Source organism: Alexandromys fortis, unplaced genomic scaffold, assembly GCF_014885135.2.
Source record: "Alexandromys fortis isolate MF-2015 unplaced genomic scaffold, M_Fortis_MF-2015_v1.1 scaffold_0, whole genome shotgun sequence".
NCBI classification, from domain to species: Eukaryota; Metazoa; Chordata; class Mammalia; order Rodentia; family Cricetidae; genus Alexandromys; species Alexandromys fortis.
In genome coordinates this window covers 35,928,931-35,948,634 of record NW_026067949.1, presented here as the reverse complement: position 1 = coordinate 35,948,634, position 19,704 = coordinate 35,928,931, and the positions used below count along the sequence as shown (strand labels likewise).

The following is a 19,704-nucleotide window of genomic DNA, read 5'->3' as shown; positions in this document are numbered from 1 at the left end:
CTCTTAGTAATGAAAGAAAAAAAATAGAAAGCTGCCAAGAAATATAACGTCTCATTAAAAAGGAAGAGTCCAGTAGTAAAAAATGATCTTAATAATTTAGCTATATAGGGTTCTGATTTTTTTTAGCAAATAATGATAGAATGAGCAATATTTTATAGACTTTTCTATTGCTAATTAGACAATAAGCAGTGAATTCAATGATAATAAAACCAATACAAAACAAACAAAAAATAAATATAAAACAACTAAGAATTGTATAAAAGAAATATCAGTCACTTTTACAAAGAAAACATACTGGTTTTCAAATTATATTTCAATATACACAATAAGTTAATGCCTAGTAATAAAAATAAATTTGCCAATAAGTGGTTTCTATTTATGTTCCTACTTTATATTTCTAGTATCATAATTAAATGACTTAGTTTTAAACTTAGATTCATCTTGGTATCATAACTAAATGGCTTAGTTTTAAACTTAGATTCATCTTGGTTCTTTCATAGAGAAGATGTTGGGCAAGCATTTCAAATTGACTGGCTTAAATCCTCGGTTTCCATGAGCAGACACAAAGAGTGTGCTAAAATGCCTACTTTAATAGCATGAGAACAACCAAAAAAAGAACCAGAGACTCTGATGACAGATTTATAAAAAATACATAACTATGTAGTGGAATATCTCAACAGTCACTGAAATTTAGCCAAGGCAAAATAAGATTACTAAATTTCCAAGTGTGGACTGAGCAGCTCGAGATGTCTGCCACCTTATTGAACTTTCTGCACATTTTAATTACAACCAAGCAGTTACAGGAATAGAGTTTCATTTTAGGTCACTATTGACACGAACATTCAGCACTTTTCAAGTGTAGATAAAAAAATATAATTTGAAAACAAAACAACATTGCTATTGTAATCCACTCTGAATAAATAAAAGAATAAGAAAAAAAAACAAAGCCTTCATGTTTGCCTGTTATTTTTGCTTGGGAGAAGTATTCACTTCACATATGAAGAAGCTAATATGAAAGTTTGGAAAGCTTACTTGTGGTGGCTAATATCCTAGTCAGTGGATCCACAATATGAAAACAAGTCAAACATGCATGAATCCATGCATTAGAGACTCAAAAGTGAAATTCTAGCTCTCGCCATGCCAATTGTCTAAAAAATATTCACAACTAGAACATCCTTTAAGTTACTTGGGGAAAAATATTTGTCCCACAACAAAATGTGCTATCTCCAGTTTTACAAACATGAGCAGTAACAATCCACTTATTTAGTAAACAAGTTAAACACCTTAGAGTCCCATCCCTGTCTCCTAAAGTTTCTACTAAATTATTTTCAATCTGTAAACTCCACTTTAAAACTTTAGCTCCCAAGGGGTTAGAATTGAGCTCTGTCTATATTCTGCATGGACAAGGGCCCGGATTCAACCCGAAGTACACACAAAACGTGTGTTTAATAAATTAATGGGCAATTAGGGATGTAATCTAATATCATATGGTAAGGCATATAAAGAGCATTATTAATCTGGAGCACAAATGCTATTTAAATGCAATTATTTTCAGACAATTTTCACTTTTTCAAAGATATACACTACTCTTTTGGGTGAAAATCACAGTTTTATGAGTAGCTAATTTAGATTCAGACTATGAAGCTGATGGCATACATACTTCCTTTGAAATATAAAAGGAATCCGACCCAAGGCCTATGCAAAGAACAAAGGAGATGCTAATTTTTACATTTTCATTATTAAGAAGACATTTTCTCCTTAGGAAGGTTTTCAGGATTTCTAATACATCCTTAGATAGCCATTGCTGCTCCCATATCTGATATAAACCTAATTATTTGGAGAGAAGAATGAAAAAATAATTTAATCTCAAGGTATAGTGCATAATACTGTGCCTACAACTATCATCCTTCAACCTGGTTTTCTCAAATGTCAGCTTCCAGCATATGGAGTGTGCTGAATGCATTTATTCATAAAACATGGTTCTTGGGAAGATATGGGAATTTTAATGCATTTTAAACAAAATGCCTCCAAAAAGAGACCATCCTTTTAATACTTTAGAGCACTTGAAATTATAGTCTCCCAAAAATGCAGACTATGAAGAGACTCAATATCACTGCCTGAATACAAAATTGTGTGAATCTGTGAAAACCTGACTGGTTTCAGCTTTTAAATGGTGGAATCAAGGTAATCAATTAAGGACTAAGGAATGCTTAAGGGATGTCATAAATAGCATGAACTGAATCTGGTAGTCAGACAATCTACAGAGCTGGCGCTGTTTCGACTGTGTTACTCTTCACGTCAGCTGTTTATGACAATGGCAAAGCATGTTATATGCACCAAGAAAATCGAGAACAACCGGAAATAATGACAAACCACATGCAAGCACAGAATTCTGATAAAGGATGTTTTCTTTTCATATAATGAACAATAGAAAACTACTATTAATTCTAATTCCAAGAATGAATGCATCAATTATATGAAGTAGAGAAATGTTTGTTTAAAATTGTAATAAATGCATAGTTTGGATAAGAATATCTCTTCTAGGCTCATATGTTTGAATATAATGATCCTTAGTTGATGGAACTGTTTAAGAAGGAATAGGAGGTGATGTTCTTTTGGAAGAGGTATGCCACTGGGAACAGACTTTGATGATTGAAAGTCATTCCTGTGCTCTCCTTCTCTCTCTGCCTCCTGTCTGTGGATCAAGGTGTAAGTTCTCAGGTATTCATTGACTCTCCCATTATGGATTCTAACTCTCTGCTGCTGGATACTCTAAATTTAATGTTATTTTTTTTAAATAGGATACTTTGGCAATGGTGTTTTATATTATAGCAAAAGTAATGAAGACGACGTATCTTCACTTTCGGCAATCCTTCTGGAATATATAAACCCTTTTTGAAATAATATTCCTAAATATTTAAAATTCAGTCTTTTAAATTTTCAAAAAAAGAATTTAGATGGTGACAGAAGCTATGAAAAAAATTATGAGTATTATTTTGAGTTTCCCTCTTAATACTCCAAATCACTATCTAATCTATCTATCTATCTATCTATCTATCTATCTATCTATCTATCTATCTATCTATCCATTTATTTACCATTACTTCCTTCCTTTTTTCCTTTATTTATTTTTACTAGTAATGAGTAAAGAACATAAATATTAATGTTGCCAAGTATAGTAACACCTGCCTTCAATCCCAGTAATGGACAGTATCTTTGTTGCGTTTGTGGTCAGCTTGGTCTCTACAGTTTGAAGTAAATCAGGAATACATAGTAGTACCCTTACTCAAAATAAAGGAAGAAAAAATGAAGAATGCCTCAAAATATTTTCCTCACTACTCACCAAGAAAACTTTGAGGTTTATGAACACTTTTATTAACTGTGACTCCATACCAGATTTATATTCTCATAAAGTTCAGACTTTTTTCATATTATTGCTCTGACTGTAGTATAAAAAATGAGATAATTTTGAAAAGTAGGCTATATGTTTATATACAGGCTATATATATCTTGATATATTAACATAAAGAAAAATATAAGCATTAAAATCTTCCAGTGATATTGTTTTATTTTTAAAGTTTATGGCAATTACCCTTCCCTTTTATAGAATCCAATCTATCTTGACACCATGCAGTATTAATGGACTACTGATCAGGCTGAACATAACTCTAGCTTAATTGTTTCTATCAAAATTTAGAAATAAAGTATGCAAAAGTTTACCTTTTTAAAAAGTATAGTTATTTCAGGTATTGTAAGCCTCAAGCTTCCCGAAGATTTCTTGGGCTCCTTTATACATGGCAGGTGTTTAAGCTTGCTGGGGATACATTCTTTTTCCTTCTAGAACTACAGAACTTGCTATTTATTAATCAAATGAGCATTTGCCCCTGGAGCTCCCTATTTTTTTTTTTTTACCATAAAAGGCTAAGTTTGTCTTTTAAAAAAGTGCATCATATGATGCATAATTTTAAAGACAGCATATGGTAAATAAAGCCATACAAATTCTAATGGGACTTTGATAGAAACTGTGCACAGTTGAAAATGCAAAGACCCAGAGGCAGCAGAATGTTTCTGCACAGAGTCGATTAAATTAAGTAATCAAAGCACGACAAGTATGTCAGTGCAGGTCCACAGCTGGAGCATCTCAGGAAACCAAGTCAAAAGGATCCTTTGAGTCCAGCACTTTGCATCTAACTCAGGTGAGATCTCATCTCCAATTTTTAAAAAGATAATATTCTGTAATGTGTACCAAATATATGATGTGGATTTTTTGCATATATAATTATCATTAATTATGTGAAGCATACAATAGATTGTACCTATTTCCTGACCATAGAAAAACTGCAAACCCTTGGTATAACTTGATAAGGACATTTAACCAACCATCCCAAGACTGAACAGAAGGATCCAAATGGGATTGACAATTGAGTAGTTATCACAGTTAATTAATCCACACATTGACAACTAGGAATGAAAAAAAAGGAAAGCTAAGTGGACCCCACTGGCACTCAGTTGGATGACATATGAAAATCATGGATGGGCAAAATTAGAAGCCTATGTGCAGAAACCTGTGCACAGATAAAAGAAATGGCTATAGGAAATACACACAGGAAGACTGCACAAATAGACACAAAACTTTCATTTTTATTTTTATTCTTCAAAATAACTTGTGATTTTACTTGGAAAGGAATTGTTTTAAATCTTCTGTGCTTTTGTAATAGAAAAATGGGTGACTGGTGAAGTTGTCAGTTTTTATTTTGAAGGTAAGCACTGAGAGTTCCACACTCCTCACCAGTTAATATTTTAGATTCATCAGTCATGCTGTAAGTTAATTTTGGCTGGCAAAATCTCAACAATAGCCTATATATATATATATATATATATATATTAAATTACTTTCAATTGTACTGAGCTTTTGCTATGGGATTATAGTCTGCTCCAACTATAGTAATTGAGAAAATAAACTAGAAAATACAAATGATTGGAATTACATCTTTCTTGTAATTACCTATTTTGATGAAAGGACAAATGAAAAGCAATCAGTAAGTAGATGTGTACTGTTTAATTTAATTACTTTGCAAGGAAGCCTGAGAATTAGCGTCCTTAATTTTCTCTATTATCAGGCTAACTACATTATTTCATGTTATTACTTTTTTCATGGTATACCAGTAATACAACAATGCGCTAGATAAATAAGTGTTCTTTGCTAACACTAAAGGGGCTAATTATGAGGACTCGGGGGTTTCTTTGAAATTGAAGACTAATATGACATATTTTTAAAAATGAGAAAATAATATTTAAATTAAGTGCAATAATAGGAGTCAGCCAGGCAAGGTATAAGGAAAAGAAGGTGAGCAGTGATAAGCCGTGATGGAAAAGACCACATGCCCAAAGTTGACTGATGGGCTCATGACAAAGAAGGGAAGTAGAGTAGGTGGGCAAGACCACCGAGGCTCAGCTGGTATGGACTAGGAGTTTGGACTCATGTTATAAATAATAGGATCCTTTGTAGGATTTTTATCCCAACAGTTACATTACATGACTGAAGTAACAATTTCAAGATTTTTCTCTCTAGCTGGCATCAGAAGAAGTCACAAACAATGTGATAAAAAAAGAAACAAGTTAATAGAACCATCACTGAGAGTCCTCAAATGGTGACAGTGATTGAATGGCGGCAGGGAAAAAGAATGAGGAGAAAACACGTATTCAACAAAATGCATGACTCTGTGTGTACATGTGTGAAAATGAACATATTTGAAAGATTGTTTATGTTACAAATCAAAGTATAATAACTTAATGGTTTCTGTTGAAATTTTTAGAAAAAGTGATAAAAAGTATAGTGATTAGCAAAAAAAAGCTAATATGAAAAATAAAATAGGATGCAAAATAATGATATTTCTCAATGGAAGGACTAAAGGAGGAACAGGAAAAGCATACAAACACCAATAAAAAGAAACTCATTTAGTGGGCTCACCATAACAATAATCATATTAAATGTAAGTGGAATAAGTATTCTAACTAAAAGATTTGGATTTGCTAGACTAAATAAGAAAAAAGTTCTAAGTGTATGCATAAACATATAAAAATAAACATTTATAAGAAAGAACTGGCACATTAGAGAGGGTTTAGAAGCAAAGCAATTATGGTTAAAACTCTTGACTATTGGAAACTGCTTCTAAGACTTTACTCATTTACAGAGGAATAGATCAAAATTATCTGTATGGTGTGATTGTTATGGTAGTGACGAAACAAGTAAAACCACATCAGGGACAATTGAAAATGATCAATAAACAATGTTTTAACTAAAAACTCTGATGTATTTTGAAGTTTTGATATGGTGAAGTGCATGCATGTTTAAGGCTTTTGAGGGGGGTGACTGTTGATTTTGTCATAAAACAAACCTTCCAGTTTCCAAGACTATTTTAGATTTGTAGCAGTCACACAAAATATTGTATGTCTAGTGTTTGAAAGAGAATGCTCTCCACATTTCTATTTTCTCCCCTGTCAATTCTTTACAACTGCTTCTTACCTAATACATTGAAATTAAAATTTCCTCCAGATTTTACAAAGTGCCCAATTTTATTTTTTTTTTCTTGAGAGGTATTTGTCTTTCTCCCACAAATTCTCTTGATCTGCAAAAGAGAATTCTGTGTAGAGGAGTGTGAGCAGAAATCCCTCAATTTAGTTGTCTACTTTGTCTCCATCAGCATATGACATTGCACCAATGTAACTTCCTCCATTCTGTCACAGTGGGCAAAGCTTAGCCTTCCTGGATTCTTTTAGCATAGCAGAATGTTCCTTCTGAACTGAAAAGCAGTGAACTGGTCCACCATTGCTGTAGAGGTGATTGCCAGAAATTCCTCAGGTCTTAACGGTGACAATGACTTCCCTATTTCTTTTCTTACAGACTTAAACGCTCGCTGGCTTTTCTGTCAGCAAAGCCATAGCCACAGCTCTATTTTAAAGTCATATGACACATCATTTTAACAACTGATCTTCCCTTACAGAGTTTTTTAAAAGCATCATCACAGGTTTTAAATTCCTATGCACAATAGATGGTGAGATCTGCTTCATTCATTATACAATTGTAAGGAAGGAATCATGACTCAGCGCAGTTAAGTACTCTTCAAATGCTCTAACTTTGTAAGTAGTTCAGACAGAATCAAAATCAAAGTACTCTTACTAAATACTACATTTTGCTATATATTATAATACTTAATGTGATCAATTTCATTAAATATAATTATTAGTTTTGGTGTGTTTGAATGTTCTTCTAAACAGTACCTGCTATCAAAACTATATAGAAAATATTTTTTCCAATACGTGAGAGTCAGTACTAAGAACAAGTAACATTTAAAGAAATGTGAGAATGCACAAAAAGTTTATTAAATAATTACTTAGAGATAGGACAATGATTGCAAAGTTTCTTTAAGTTTACCCAGGTAGATGTTGAAATAAAGACCAAACATTTTACCGTTGTTGTGTTTTATCTGCTGAACAGTACTTTAAAAATTTCCTAAATAACGTTTACAACCTAGAATAAAAGGTATGTAAACATAACTCGTAATGACTTGAGTAAAGGAGGTTGTGATAAGAAAAATGTGTTTCATGGACTCGTTAACTTATCAAAACTCACTTTGATCAGGAACAGCATGGATTCACAATATATTTAGAAAAACAACTTAACTGTTCATAGTTCAGCAACATAATCATGACTATAACAAAAAAGTAAAAATATGAGGCAGTACTTTAGTGTGGAAAATTTCTACTTAATTTAAAATGTTCTTACTTGCCTAACTCCTTGGCTATTCCTTTAAATTAACATAGGAGAGTTATTCATTCACCAAAAATTAACTGCTTTATGTCAAGAGGCTTTGTCACTATCATCTTAGTATAGTGTGGTATTCTGAAACACCTGTCATGGCTAATCTTGGGCACCAATATAGAAAGCTAGAAAGGGGTGACATCCCTGTTGTCAGACAGAGCTCAAGGGGGATCCAGAAGCACATGGAAATGTCTTAAAGGTGTGTTCATTTCATTAGCATTACTGAGCCAACTCGAAATAGATCGTAAGAAATCACATGAAAACACAATTTAGCATGCGTGTGTCTATTTGCATATGTGCTTGTATGTGTAAGACTTTTCAATGTTAATATCTTTTTTCAAGTTTCAAGATCATTAAATAAATTAAAATACAATTTTGCGTATAACAAGGAATTCAGAGACTTTAGAAAATATAATTTAGTTTTTATATGTATTTTTATTATAAGTTAACAAGAAATATTATTTTATATTTCTGCATACTTATACTTTCCTGAGGATAAAAATATACAAAATTAGTAATAAAGGACAGATTTTGAAAGCAAAAAAATAATTGAGTGGAAAATGTTCTAAATAGATTTGCTCCCAGGAGAACGTTTCAAAGGAAGGTAAGTTAGAATTTATATTTACATTTCAAAATAAAGGCTCAGAATCACTGAGAGGAAAAGTCCAAACCTGATATGCTCTGACATCCAAACGTAATTATCAAAAAGCTTCAGATTTTTGATCTTCAGATTTAGATGACTACAGGTTTTTATTGTCAAATTAGGAATTCTTAACCACAGAACTCTACATGAACTCTATATAAATATTTTCAAATCTTAAATACTTAATATTCTATAATGTTAAAAAAAAAACAAGGCAAAAGCATACAAACAAAAAAACTCAGGACATTGGTTACACACAACTTTAATCCCAGCACACGGGAGGCAGAGGGAAGCAGATCGCTGTGAGTTCAAAGCCAGCATGGTCTACAAGAGCTAGTTCAAGGACAGCCTCCAAAGCTACAGAGAAACTGTTTTGAAAAGAAAAAAAATTCTATAATATTTTGATCTTGAGCTTTTTGGATAAAACATTCTCAACCTATGCTTGTGAATAGTAGAAAAAGTGTACCTCCCTCCTCAGAAGGATAACAGAACAGCTACAAAAAACTGCTAAGTGAATATTCATACTCAGCATTTCAGGGTTGTTTTCCAGTAGTGTAAAATTTTCTTATTGGTATCTGCAAGTACTACCAGTTCTCATTCGTTAACAAATGAAATTGCAGGTACCTTCACTGCAGAAGCCATGGCTGCAGGTACCATCACTGCAGGACACATCACTGCAATCACCACTTACAAAAACATTACTGCAGATATAACCACTGAAGATATAATCACTGTACGTACCATCATTGCAGGTATAATCAAGGCATGTACCATCATTGCAGGTAGCATTGCTGCAGGAATAACCACTGCAGGAGCCATCACTTACAGGACACATCACTGCAACCACCACTTACAAAAAACATCACTGCAGGAACCATCACTGCATTTACCATCACTGTAGGAACCACCACTTACAGAAACCATCACTGCAGGAGCCATCATCACTTACAGGAATCATCACTGCAGGAACCATCACTACAGTTATAATCACTGCATGTACCATCACGGCAGATACAATCACTGCATGTAATATCATTGCAGGAGCCACTGCTCTAGGTACTATCTCTGCAGGAATTATCACTGAAGGTACCATCACTGCTGGTCTTTGCACGCACTATTGCTCTCAGGGAATGAGTACAGCATGAGCGATTTCATACAGTTACTGCACTACAAAGTGGTTTCTATTCGTATTTAGAAATGCTGCACCTCTTTAAAGGACATAGTAAATGTAGCTTTAAAAGCATATTTATTGCTGGGCAGTGGTGGAACACACCTTTAATCCCAGCACTTGGAAGGCAGAGGCAGGGGGATGTCTGTGAGTTTGAGGCCAGCCTGGTCTACAAGAGCTAGTTCCAGGACAGGCTCCAAAGCTACAGAGAAATCCTGACTCGAAAAAACAAACAACACCGGCAAACTAAAAGGCATATTTATAAATTCCAGTTTACAGGGAAAGGTAGGTTTGGAGAAAGGGTCTCATTACATTGATTGTAGGCTAATCAAGTTACCTCAACTGTCAAAACTTAAGTTTACTCAACAAAATCAATACATTGAACTTTACTATAATTTTTTTTACAATATAAACTAGAAATAACTTTCCAGTACAGTCTATAAAAATAAAACTAAGAATCACTTACTTGATATTATCAAGACAGCCTGATTCCGGTTTCAGTATGGCAGTATGGTGAAACATTTTGTATAAAGCAATCCCAAGGAAGATCACATTCAGCTGAAATGCAAAAGGCAATGCAATGTAGATAACTGTAGTATATAAAAAAGGCAAGCCCATTCCCTGTAACACATGAGTTGTTCTAGGAAATTAGTTCTCAGTAGACTCTTAAGGGAACTGAGTTACAGGTGACTGTCTAATGCTTTAGCAAAGGCAAGAAGCCAGCTTTGCAAATTGCAATACCACTGAATTTTTTAAAAAAGTCACTCTACCAAATACATACAAAATGCAAAATCAGTGGCAGTTTTGAAAGATGCAGTTGAAATTCTGGAACAACTCAAAGCCTAATGCATGCTTAAGAAAACCAAACCCCCCCAAATCCAGGAATTATTCCAGGAGAGCTAATATATTGACATCCTATGAACTATGAACATATCCTGAGACTGATTAATTATAGACAAATTTCATTTTAGTTATTAGAGACACACCTTTTAAATTTTTAAATAGAATTTATTCTTTATGTCTTTCCCATCATGCATCCTGATACCACCCACCTACCAAGTCCTTTTATCCATCATCTGCCCCTGCAACCCTCTTCCCCCAAATAAAAAAATTTAAGATAAAATGGGAAAGAAATAAAAGGAAAGAAGAGAAATTTTCTTTATGGAAGATGCAGTGTGACACGGGGAGTCATTCAGTAAACCCCTTTATCCATTCATCTTTACATGCAGGTGTTCATCATAAAGAATCATTGGTTTGGTTGTAGGTCCCTGGTCTTTGCTATACCATAGACACGGAGCCCTCACTGAGACTCTTCCTGGACACCCCATTGCTGCCCTGTGTCCTGGAAATCCTATAGCCCTGGACCACAGGACCAACACCTATTGGCGAGACCAACACTCAACCCCGGTTCTGTGCCTGGGTAGTTGCTGGGTTGGTCAGTCCGCCAGGTTAGAGATGTGCTTTTAAAGATGCAAAATTACTAACATATACATACTGTTTTCTTTTATTTATTTTGTTGAAACAGTCTCAGTTTATAGTCCCAGCTGACCTATACCATGATTGGTCTTGCACTTCTCGTCATCCTTCTACCTCTGACTATTCTAGGATTACAGATTACAGATTACTGCTAAACCGGGCTATGAATACAAATACCAACCTCAGTCATATTAAATGCGTAAGTAAAATGGATTTAAAAAGCTGGTTAAATTCTGATGCTTCAATAGACTAAGCTGTAAGCAGGGTCTCTCTCGTGATATTGTTACGCCACAAAAGCCAGAAAAATGCCTCCAGCTTAAAAGAACATACTCTGGTAAAAATTAGCTGCACCTTATGTGAATGCCATAATTCAGTGGTTCTCAACCTTTGTCACGCTACAATCCCTTAGTACAGTTTCTCATGTTGTTGTAAACCACAACTGTAAAATTGTTTTCAGTGTTACTTCATAACTGTAATGTTGCTACTGCTATGAATCGTAATGTAATTAGTTTGAGACAGACATTTGCCAAAGGAATAGTAACCCTCAGATTGAGAACCACTGTTGAAAAAAAAAAAAAGAGCCGCATGCTGAATTGCACTTGAACCAGTGATTAGCTTCTACACTCTACCACTGGGGACCTGCTGCAAACCACGAAAGTTCACTTAAATGTTCCATTGACATTCTCGCCATAATACAGCATCATGGTCCTCTGTCAATGATTTCTGAGTCAAAAGTAAAAATCAAATGAAAGGAGAAAACTTTAAATGAAACAAATACAGAAACAAATATCACCAAGTGGCTAAAAACTTAACCTAAACAGAATGCAACTGGTGGGAAAGCCAGTTCTGTATTGACATAAGGATGTCCAGGGCCATCATCCTACTCTCTTTGACTCTTTCCTTTACTTCCAGAAATGCTATTTTGTTACAGACTTATTTTTCGTCTCTCACATATTAATAGTCAATGTGATTGATTTTGGACAATAGGTGTTTCCCGGTGTGTGTGTGTGTGTTTACACATATGCAGGACATATTGATGTATGCATACACACATATGTATATTATGTAGTAATCATGCCATATTGTTCATTTTCAAATCTGAAGTATTTTTAATTTCAAAATATATCTGGCCCAAAGGACTTCAGGAAAAAAAAACTTTGTCCTATATTTTATTCACAGCAAAGAGGCTACCACTTCTTTCCAAAAAATGAGCAGTAGCTTTGTATATTTTTATTACATTTCTTTTTCTGTGTGTAAGTGGACACGGGAGGTGTATGTGGTGGTGTGTATCTATAGAGGTTAGTGGACAACTTGCAGAGTGGTTTATTTATTTCTACCCTGTAGGTACCCGGGATATAACCCAGTTCCTCAGATTTAGTGGCAAGCACTTCAACCTGCAATACCCTCTTGTGGGCCCTAGGCTTGTAATGGTAATGATACCAACAGGTTCATTTAAATTGGGACAAACTATGTAAAAAATAAAGGGGTTATTCAGTTATAAATGTAAAAGGAGGCATGATTCCAGAACACTCAGCTAGCTAATTTTCATGTAAAAATCTTTCTTTAACGTCTTGAGGATTTACATAAATAAATGAATCAATCAATAAATAAGTAACTGGAAGGAATGGTCACGTGTTCGCCTACTTTTCTATTTCCCGTTTATTTTCAATTCCAATTATCCCAAAGAAAAGGAAGGGAAACATGCTGCCGTCAAAGTTAAAGTAATCATTGTTCAATTGTCTAGACAGCTGTATGGACTATGTGGCACTAAATTCTCAAGTAGCCATTTACTCTTGCAAATGCTTTCTTTCCTTTTCTACCAGTTTTGATGAACTATTTTAGAATATAAAAGTAGACTATAATGGGTGTCTAATTGCTTGAGTTATGTAGGGTCATATAAGTACACGCTTTCCCCAAATTAACCTATGTAAATTTAGGACAGTTAGTACACGGATAGTGGAAGCTTTATTTTGTGACCTGGGGAGTGCGTAGTTAATTAGGGGTTCTCACCATAATTATCAAGGTCGCTGGTCCTATAAAACTCCAAATGAAGTAGGTGTCAAGTCGCAGCCAGCATCTGCAGTGAAACACAAGGGAGAGAAGCCATTCAAGGACTGGCTACAGGAATTACATCACGAGTGAGCAAGTGACAGAGAAGAATGCAAGTGGCAGAGCATTCCACGGGAGACAGGAAATATTACATTGCTTGTTCATTTAAATGTTGAATTATGTGTCCAATTTCTGACAACGCTATTGATGGAGTAAGATAATTACCCCTGGAGGAAGCAGGGGGAAAAATGGCATCAGGCCTATTTGCTAAGGCCTTTTGTGACTGTCATTGAAACCTTAGCGAGAGAAAAGAAAAACCCGTGCATATAGCCATTAAACCCAGTAGCTTTAAGCTATCCTTTTCTCTCCAATTACAGTGCTACATAAGCTGTCTATCAGCTGTCAGGCAAAGTGACATTTTCCTGTCAAGAAGATCTGAGGAAATTCAGTACAAGGAAGAAATAAATTTGGTATCAGAAGATTGAAGTTTAATTAGGTTGGGCAGCCAACCTTTGAGAGCTCTGAAGCCTTAAAAAGAGCATTGTTACTGCTCATGCTTCTGGGGTTACAAGTGGTCCTTAGCATCTGAAGAAGTTGATTCATGACCTAAAAAGTAAATTATTAATCACTTAATTTCAGCCGCATTTAGTACTCCCCCACTTCGTAAAGCCCATGAGAAATTAGGTTTCCTTTCTTCACAGTGACAGGAAGACAAAGTGAAAGCGACTAGTTACGAGGAAGATTAATGCAAATATTGAACAAATTATTTGATGTTAAGAATAATATCTTGAATAATTTGCCATTTTGCAGTATTTGAGGCATAATTAAAAAAGGAGCATTCCCACTGGTAAATACCCAATAGCACTTTGTTATGTGCTTTTAACTTATAGTCAAGGGCTTGAATACACTGCTGATTGTACAAATGTTAAGTTAAAGAGCGAAGGAATACCAGAATGTTATCATGAAAGATTATATATATTTTTTCAATAATCACCTGATAAACAAAATACTACTTTTCATCTGATAAAATGGTATGAAAGTTTAAATTAGAGTATAACTATGTTTGCCAAGGGGAATCATTTAAAATACATATTGAGGGCTGGTGATAGAATTCAATGACCCATAAGACTCTGAGCTCAGTTCCTAGGACCATAAAGAAAGATAGAAGGGAAGGAGGAAGAAGAGGAGGAAGGAAGAAGTACTAGTTGTTCAGTGAAAAAGCTATGAAATATATTAATATCGTCTCTTTATTAAATATATGTATTTAATAAATAAAACAATATATTATAAATATACACTATGTACATACTTCATTATTTTCATGGCTGCACACATACATTTGTTGAAAGGATTAGAAAAACCCATTAACTCTTGTTGGGTTATCCCACACAAGAGAGTAGAGACAGCAGAGTGGATAATCCAAAGGCTTTAGCTATATGCTTTATTTAAAAATTACTGGAAGTAGATAGGTGGTAGTGGTACACACCTTAATCTCAGCGCGCAGGAGGCAGAGTCAGGTGGATCTCTATGAGTCTGAGGCCAGCCCGATCTACAGAGTGAGTAATGGGACAACCAGAGATGTTACACAGAGAAACCCTGTCTCAAAAACAAACAAAAAATACTAATAGTTTTTTTTTTTCATTTGGCTAGTAGAGACAGTTATTATGGCTTCTTTGTTCTTTTCTACTTTTTATTTATATAACTTTTATATTTTCCTAAGATGGTTGGTAGCCGTGTTTCTAAGCAAAAACCAAATCACCACGACACATCAATCTCTGGGCATATGGCTATCATCTTTTACCTTAAATTCATATAAACTAATTTTTGGAGCAGTGAGGTAGGCAGACAAGCAAAACACTGAAAATTAGTTCATCATTTCTACCTAGACAAAATGGTTTATTATTTTTCAAATACACATAAGAATTCTGCTTGAAAAATACAATTCATTTAAGAAATTAGGGCTATGGGCTGGAGAGATGGCTCAGCGGTTAAGAGCACTGGCTGCTCTTCCAGAGGTCCTGAGTTCAATTCCCAGCAACCACATAGTGGCTCACAACCATCTGTACTGAGATCTGGCACCCTCCTCTGGCATGTGGGCATACATAGAGGCAGAATGTTGTATATATAATAAATAAATAAATCTTAAAAAAAAGAAATTAGGGCTTAAATTACCAGCCATTTCTTTCTTTGAACTGTTAGTTATCTCTTTGCTCTTATACTTCAACATTTTGTTACTGTGGAAACCATTTTAATTATGTAAAGATATGCTACATTTGTTTATGCTGAGGAAAATTGTTTTAGCTGTGTAAAGATGTGTAACATTTATCTATACTGCATTTGTTTAATTATATAAAGATGTGTTGTATTTGTTTCATCTGCCTAAGGCACCTGACTAGTCTAATAAAAAGCTGAATGGTCAAAAGCTAAGTGGTTGAGGGAGAGTCTTGGCTGGTAGGTAAAGAGAAAATAAATAGGAGGAGAATGAGGGTGAGAGAGAAGGACCTGCCAAGAGTCATAAGCCAGGCAGCCACAAGTCAGACATACATGGAGACTGCAGGAAAGTAAGGTAAACAGAAAGAAAAAGAAAGAGAAGAAAGGAAAAAAAAACATAGGAAAGAAAGAAGGAAAGAAGTAAGTGAGGGGGGAGAGAGAGAGAGAGAGAGAGAGAGAGAGAGAGAGAGAGAGAGAGAGAGAGAGAGAAGTATGGAGGGAGAGAGAGAGGAGGAAAAACTGGAAGGCAGGAAGGCAGGAAGGCAGGCAAAAAGCCCCAAGGAAAAACACAGATGAAGAGAAACAGGTTAATTAAGTTATAAGAGCTAGCAAGAAAGGAACAAAAGGTAAGGTTGAGCATTCATAACTAATAATTAGTCTCCATGTCATGATTTAAGAGCTAGTTGGTGGCCCAAAAGAATGCCAGCTACATTTCGTCATAGAAAAGAGGGGTGTAGTGTTGCTTATGAACAGATATGAGTCAGAGAGATCTAGCTTCACCTTGGCCCTCTATCTTCATTCTCACCGTAAACTAGCTTGTCATACCTTAAAGGATTGTCTGTATGTGAGTGACTTGAATGAATAGAGAGATTTCCATAAATTCTAGGTTCTTTACAAAACTAGATTTTCCTTCACGCTAAAAGCAATAAAGAACAATGCAAGTGCATTTATTTACATTAAATCAGATGTATCCCCTCTCTCCATGTCTCTGTCTCCCTTTCTCTCTCTGTCTCTTTCCCTTTCCATTGTTCAAGTTATAGCTCACAAAATTTTCGAGAGGTCATCTAAGAACTAAACCACATTTTCAGCAAATAATTTTTATCATGTGAAAAATGTGTTTCAAGATCTTCTAGAAAATAGCTTTTCCAGGTTAAAAAAAAAAAACAGCCTTAACTTCAATCACTTTATGAGTGATTTTTTTGGATTAAGGTTGATTTAAAACTTTAATATCTTCACATATTTTATTTAAATAACATAATAACATTAACCTTATCCTTACCAAGCTTGATTTCTTTAGAAATAACAGCTTAACAAATGCTTTATTTTGAAATATGTGCTTGGCTTAACAATTCTCCTTTAAACGTAGAAGGAAAATGAGATGTTATTTTTAGCCTTTAAGAAAATTCTTCAGTATCTACTTGTTTAAAATTATTCAAATTCTCTTTATAAGTGAACAGTGGAAGAGGCAGTGTGAAATTCGCCATGCACTGAGTACATCATCCCTGCATGCTTGCGGTCTGTACTTTACTATCCTCTGGAATCTGTGTGGCGAGAATGCATTTTCTAATTTGATTGCCATATGGCCATACCTGCTGTTGTTTTTGGCTGCATGCTGGCTTTTGCAAAGCGTTCTGAGTTTCATTTCTTTCTGATTACCCACCTTCAAAATTTACACGGTTCTTGCTCTATTCACCGTGCCAATATTAAAAGAATCATCCTTGACTTTAATGTGAAGAATGGTATTATATAGTCATGCTTCGGCAGGTATGTACCCACCCCACAGTATTCTAAACTCTTGCCCCCGATGCTCTTGAGATAAAATCCAGAACCACTGACTAAGAGGTGATCAGAGTCAATTAGTGAGACGCATGCTAAAAGAACAATCTATTACACCAAACACAAAAAGTTCAGCTTATAAGTGGTCAAATATACTTCTAAAGAAAATGGTTTATCTGAAAACCACTGAGATCTACTAAGTAACTTTTACCTAACAAAACTGGGTTTTTGGTGGGTTGTATTTGTATAGTTTTTTAAAACACCTCGGTTTTGTACTGTTAAAGGATATTCAGCTCATTGTTTACAATCTCTGAATTGTGCTTTTAGAAGTACTAAAAGAAAAGACATGACCTACGGGTGAAAAGAAGACTCCTCCTGGCCATATTACCTCTTTCTTGCTCAATACTAAATGCAGTCTAGAAGTCAAAGGAACACTTTTCATGTGCCACGTGTGCCTTGTCTTTTATTTCATTAATGAAACACAAATGTGCCATTAAAATTTTCTTATTGTATTAGTTTTCAAAAGGCAATAACAGATCGCTATTTACATGATGAAGTCTTATTGCATTGATATAATTTCCTTGATTTCAATAATCCAAAGAATCAGTGCTAAGACACAAAGATAAATTGTTATATTCATCTAGTTTTTTTTCTCTAAAATGTAGGACATAGCATTAAAATTATTAGTAACGAAGTTGATATCATGATCCCTTAAAAAGCCAATTACTTATTCAATAATAACTACCTTCACATAAACTCAGAAAAATAAAAAAAATTTACATCACAGAAAAATTAATTTCTTAAAATAACACAAAATAAAATTTCCTGCTTAATTTACCATCTTTACATACTAAACTACAGGTAATTGTTTTATTTATTTTCATACCCCATCCTTTAAGGGGACAGTTCTGTACTTAGGAAAAGCATCAGGGTCACCAACCCAAAGACACAACCAGCACATAAAGCATGTTCCATGGTGGTTAGAACCAGTCACACCACCAGACTGTAGTTCCTTATCATGACCTGGAGTAGTGTCAACAAATGGCTTTGAGGTGTTGGATTATATTCTGGAATAATACATTAATCAAACATACATCTAACTAGTATCCAAAGTTTCCTGAAGAAGTATAGATCTCCAAGGCTATTTTCTTCAAATGTAACCAGAAAGAGTTTTCAGGTGTTATTAGACAGCAAAATTAATGATATTTTCATATCAAGTTGTTCATGAATGAAACATGGTGGCACAATAAAACCTTAGCCTTCAATACATATGCACAGAAAGCATGCTCATAGGTATTGATAAAATAATATTTAAGCTTACACATGTTTTCTCTATATACACTGTGTGCATATTACCTTGTAATATAACTGAAAAGTACCTCCTCACTGGTTATGCTGTTTCACATATCCAACAGACACATAGCTGATGACAAATTCATTGAATATTTTGTGTCAATTAAAATAAGAATGCTTTTTCATGTGCTGTAATAAATTCTGCAGCACACACATTTTTCTGAAAGGGATTTGGTGATTAGAAATTGGAACAAATTTATAAAGTAAATATAACCATCAGCTATTGTAAAGCTCAATGTTCCTCGAGTCTCTTTTTTATAATAATACTATAATGTAATTGGATAATCCTATAATGTACTGTTTTGACAACCATCAGTGACTTTTTCTATATACGAGTTATTTGATAAACTGAAATAAACTTGGTGATTTTTATTTAACATAGACTACAACTTTATAGTTATTCCAGGCTAGTAATCTGCTGAGACAATGTAAAGATTAGGAGATGGCGTTCTAGCGATTGTCAGATTGCAATGTGATGTCAATTATTTCTAAGAGCTTGGCTCTTTCTGCTATCCATGGATTTCGGATAGGCTATGAGTGCTCTTGATTTAATCCATGTAAAGCCCTGAACCAATTTTCTAGCTCACAATTTATCTCTTACACCACCCTCTAGCTTTACCCTTTCTAGTACCCTTCTCCTTCCTGTTACTCATTGTTTTACTTCTTCTTCCAAGACACTCAGGATGTTTGTCCACTCTCCCTTTGGTTGTACACCGGAGACCATACTAAAGGTCCAATGGATCAATTTACACTATTTAAACTTTTAACTTTTAAACTATTTATATTTTCATAACATTTTGATAAATTTTAAATGAACTGATTTGTTTCAGGTCATAAAATCAGAGTAGTTAAAACTGAATTTCAGAAGAGTCCTTTTTGAATTATTGTTAACCTCCATTCTAATCATGTTTTTCCAGTATCCCATGAAATTATCATCACTGATTCTCCAAAAGAATAAAAGCATAAAAGATCAGAAGCAAAAATGAAATATATGCTCATTATTAGCAGTGTAATATAGATTTGTGATCCACAAGCCGAGGGTTATTTTTTAAAAGATTTTTGGTTATTTAAATGAATTTTTAAAACGTCATGCTGTTGAATCCTAATGTTATTATAAGTATATTTTTCGAGTATATGTCAATCAGATTAAAAGATTTTGTTATACAAACATCAGAAGATAATGACTCTTTTATAAGCATTGCAAAT

The 19,704-nt window shown here is 34.3% G+C and overlaps 1 protein-coding gene across 6 annotated transcripts in view; it reads right to left on the bottom strand.

Moving 5' to 3' along the window:
• The window catches only part of Adgrl3 (adhesion G protein-coupled receptor L3), a 734,036-nt gene that overhangs the window by 70,139 nt on the left and 644,193 nt on the right, over positions 1–19,704 (bottom strand). For all 6 annotated transcript variants that reach the window (XM_050149593.1, XM_050149588.1, XM_050149591.1 and 3 more), the window contains 2 exons: positions 13,120–13,186; positions 10,100–10,191 (listed from right to left, as the gene is read on the bottom strand). In XM_050149593.1, coding sequence (XP_050005550.1) covers positions 10,100–10,191; positions 13,120–13,186 — 159 coding nt within the window. The remainder of the gene's footprint in view (positions 1–10,099; positions 10,192–13,119; positions 13,187–19,704) is intronic.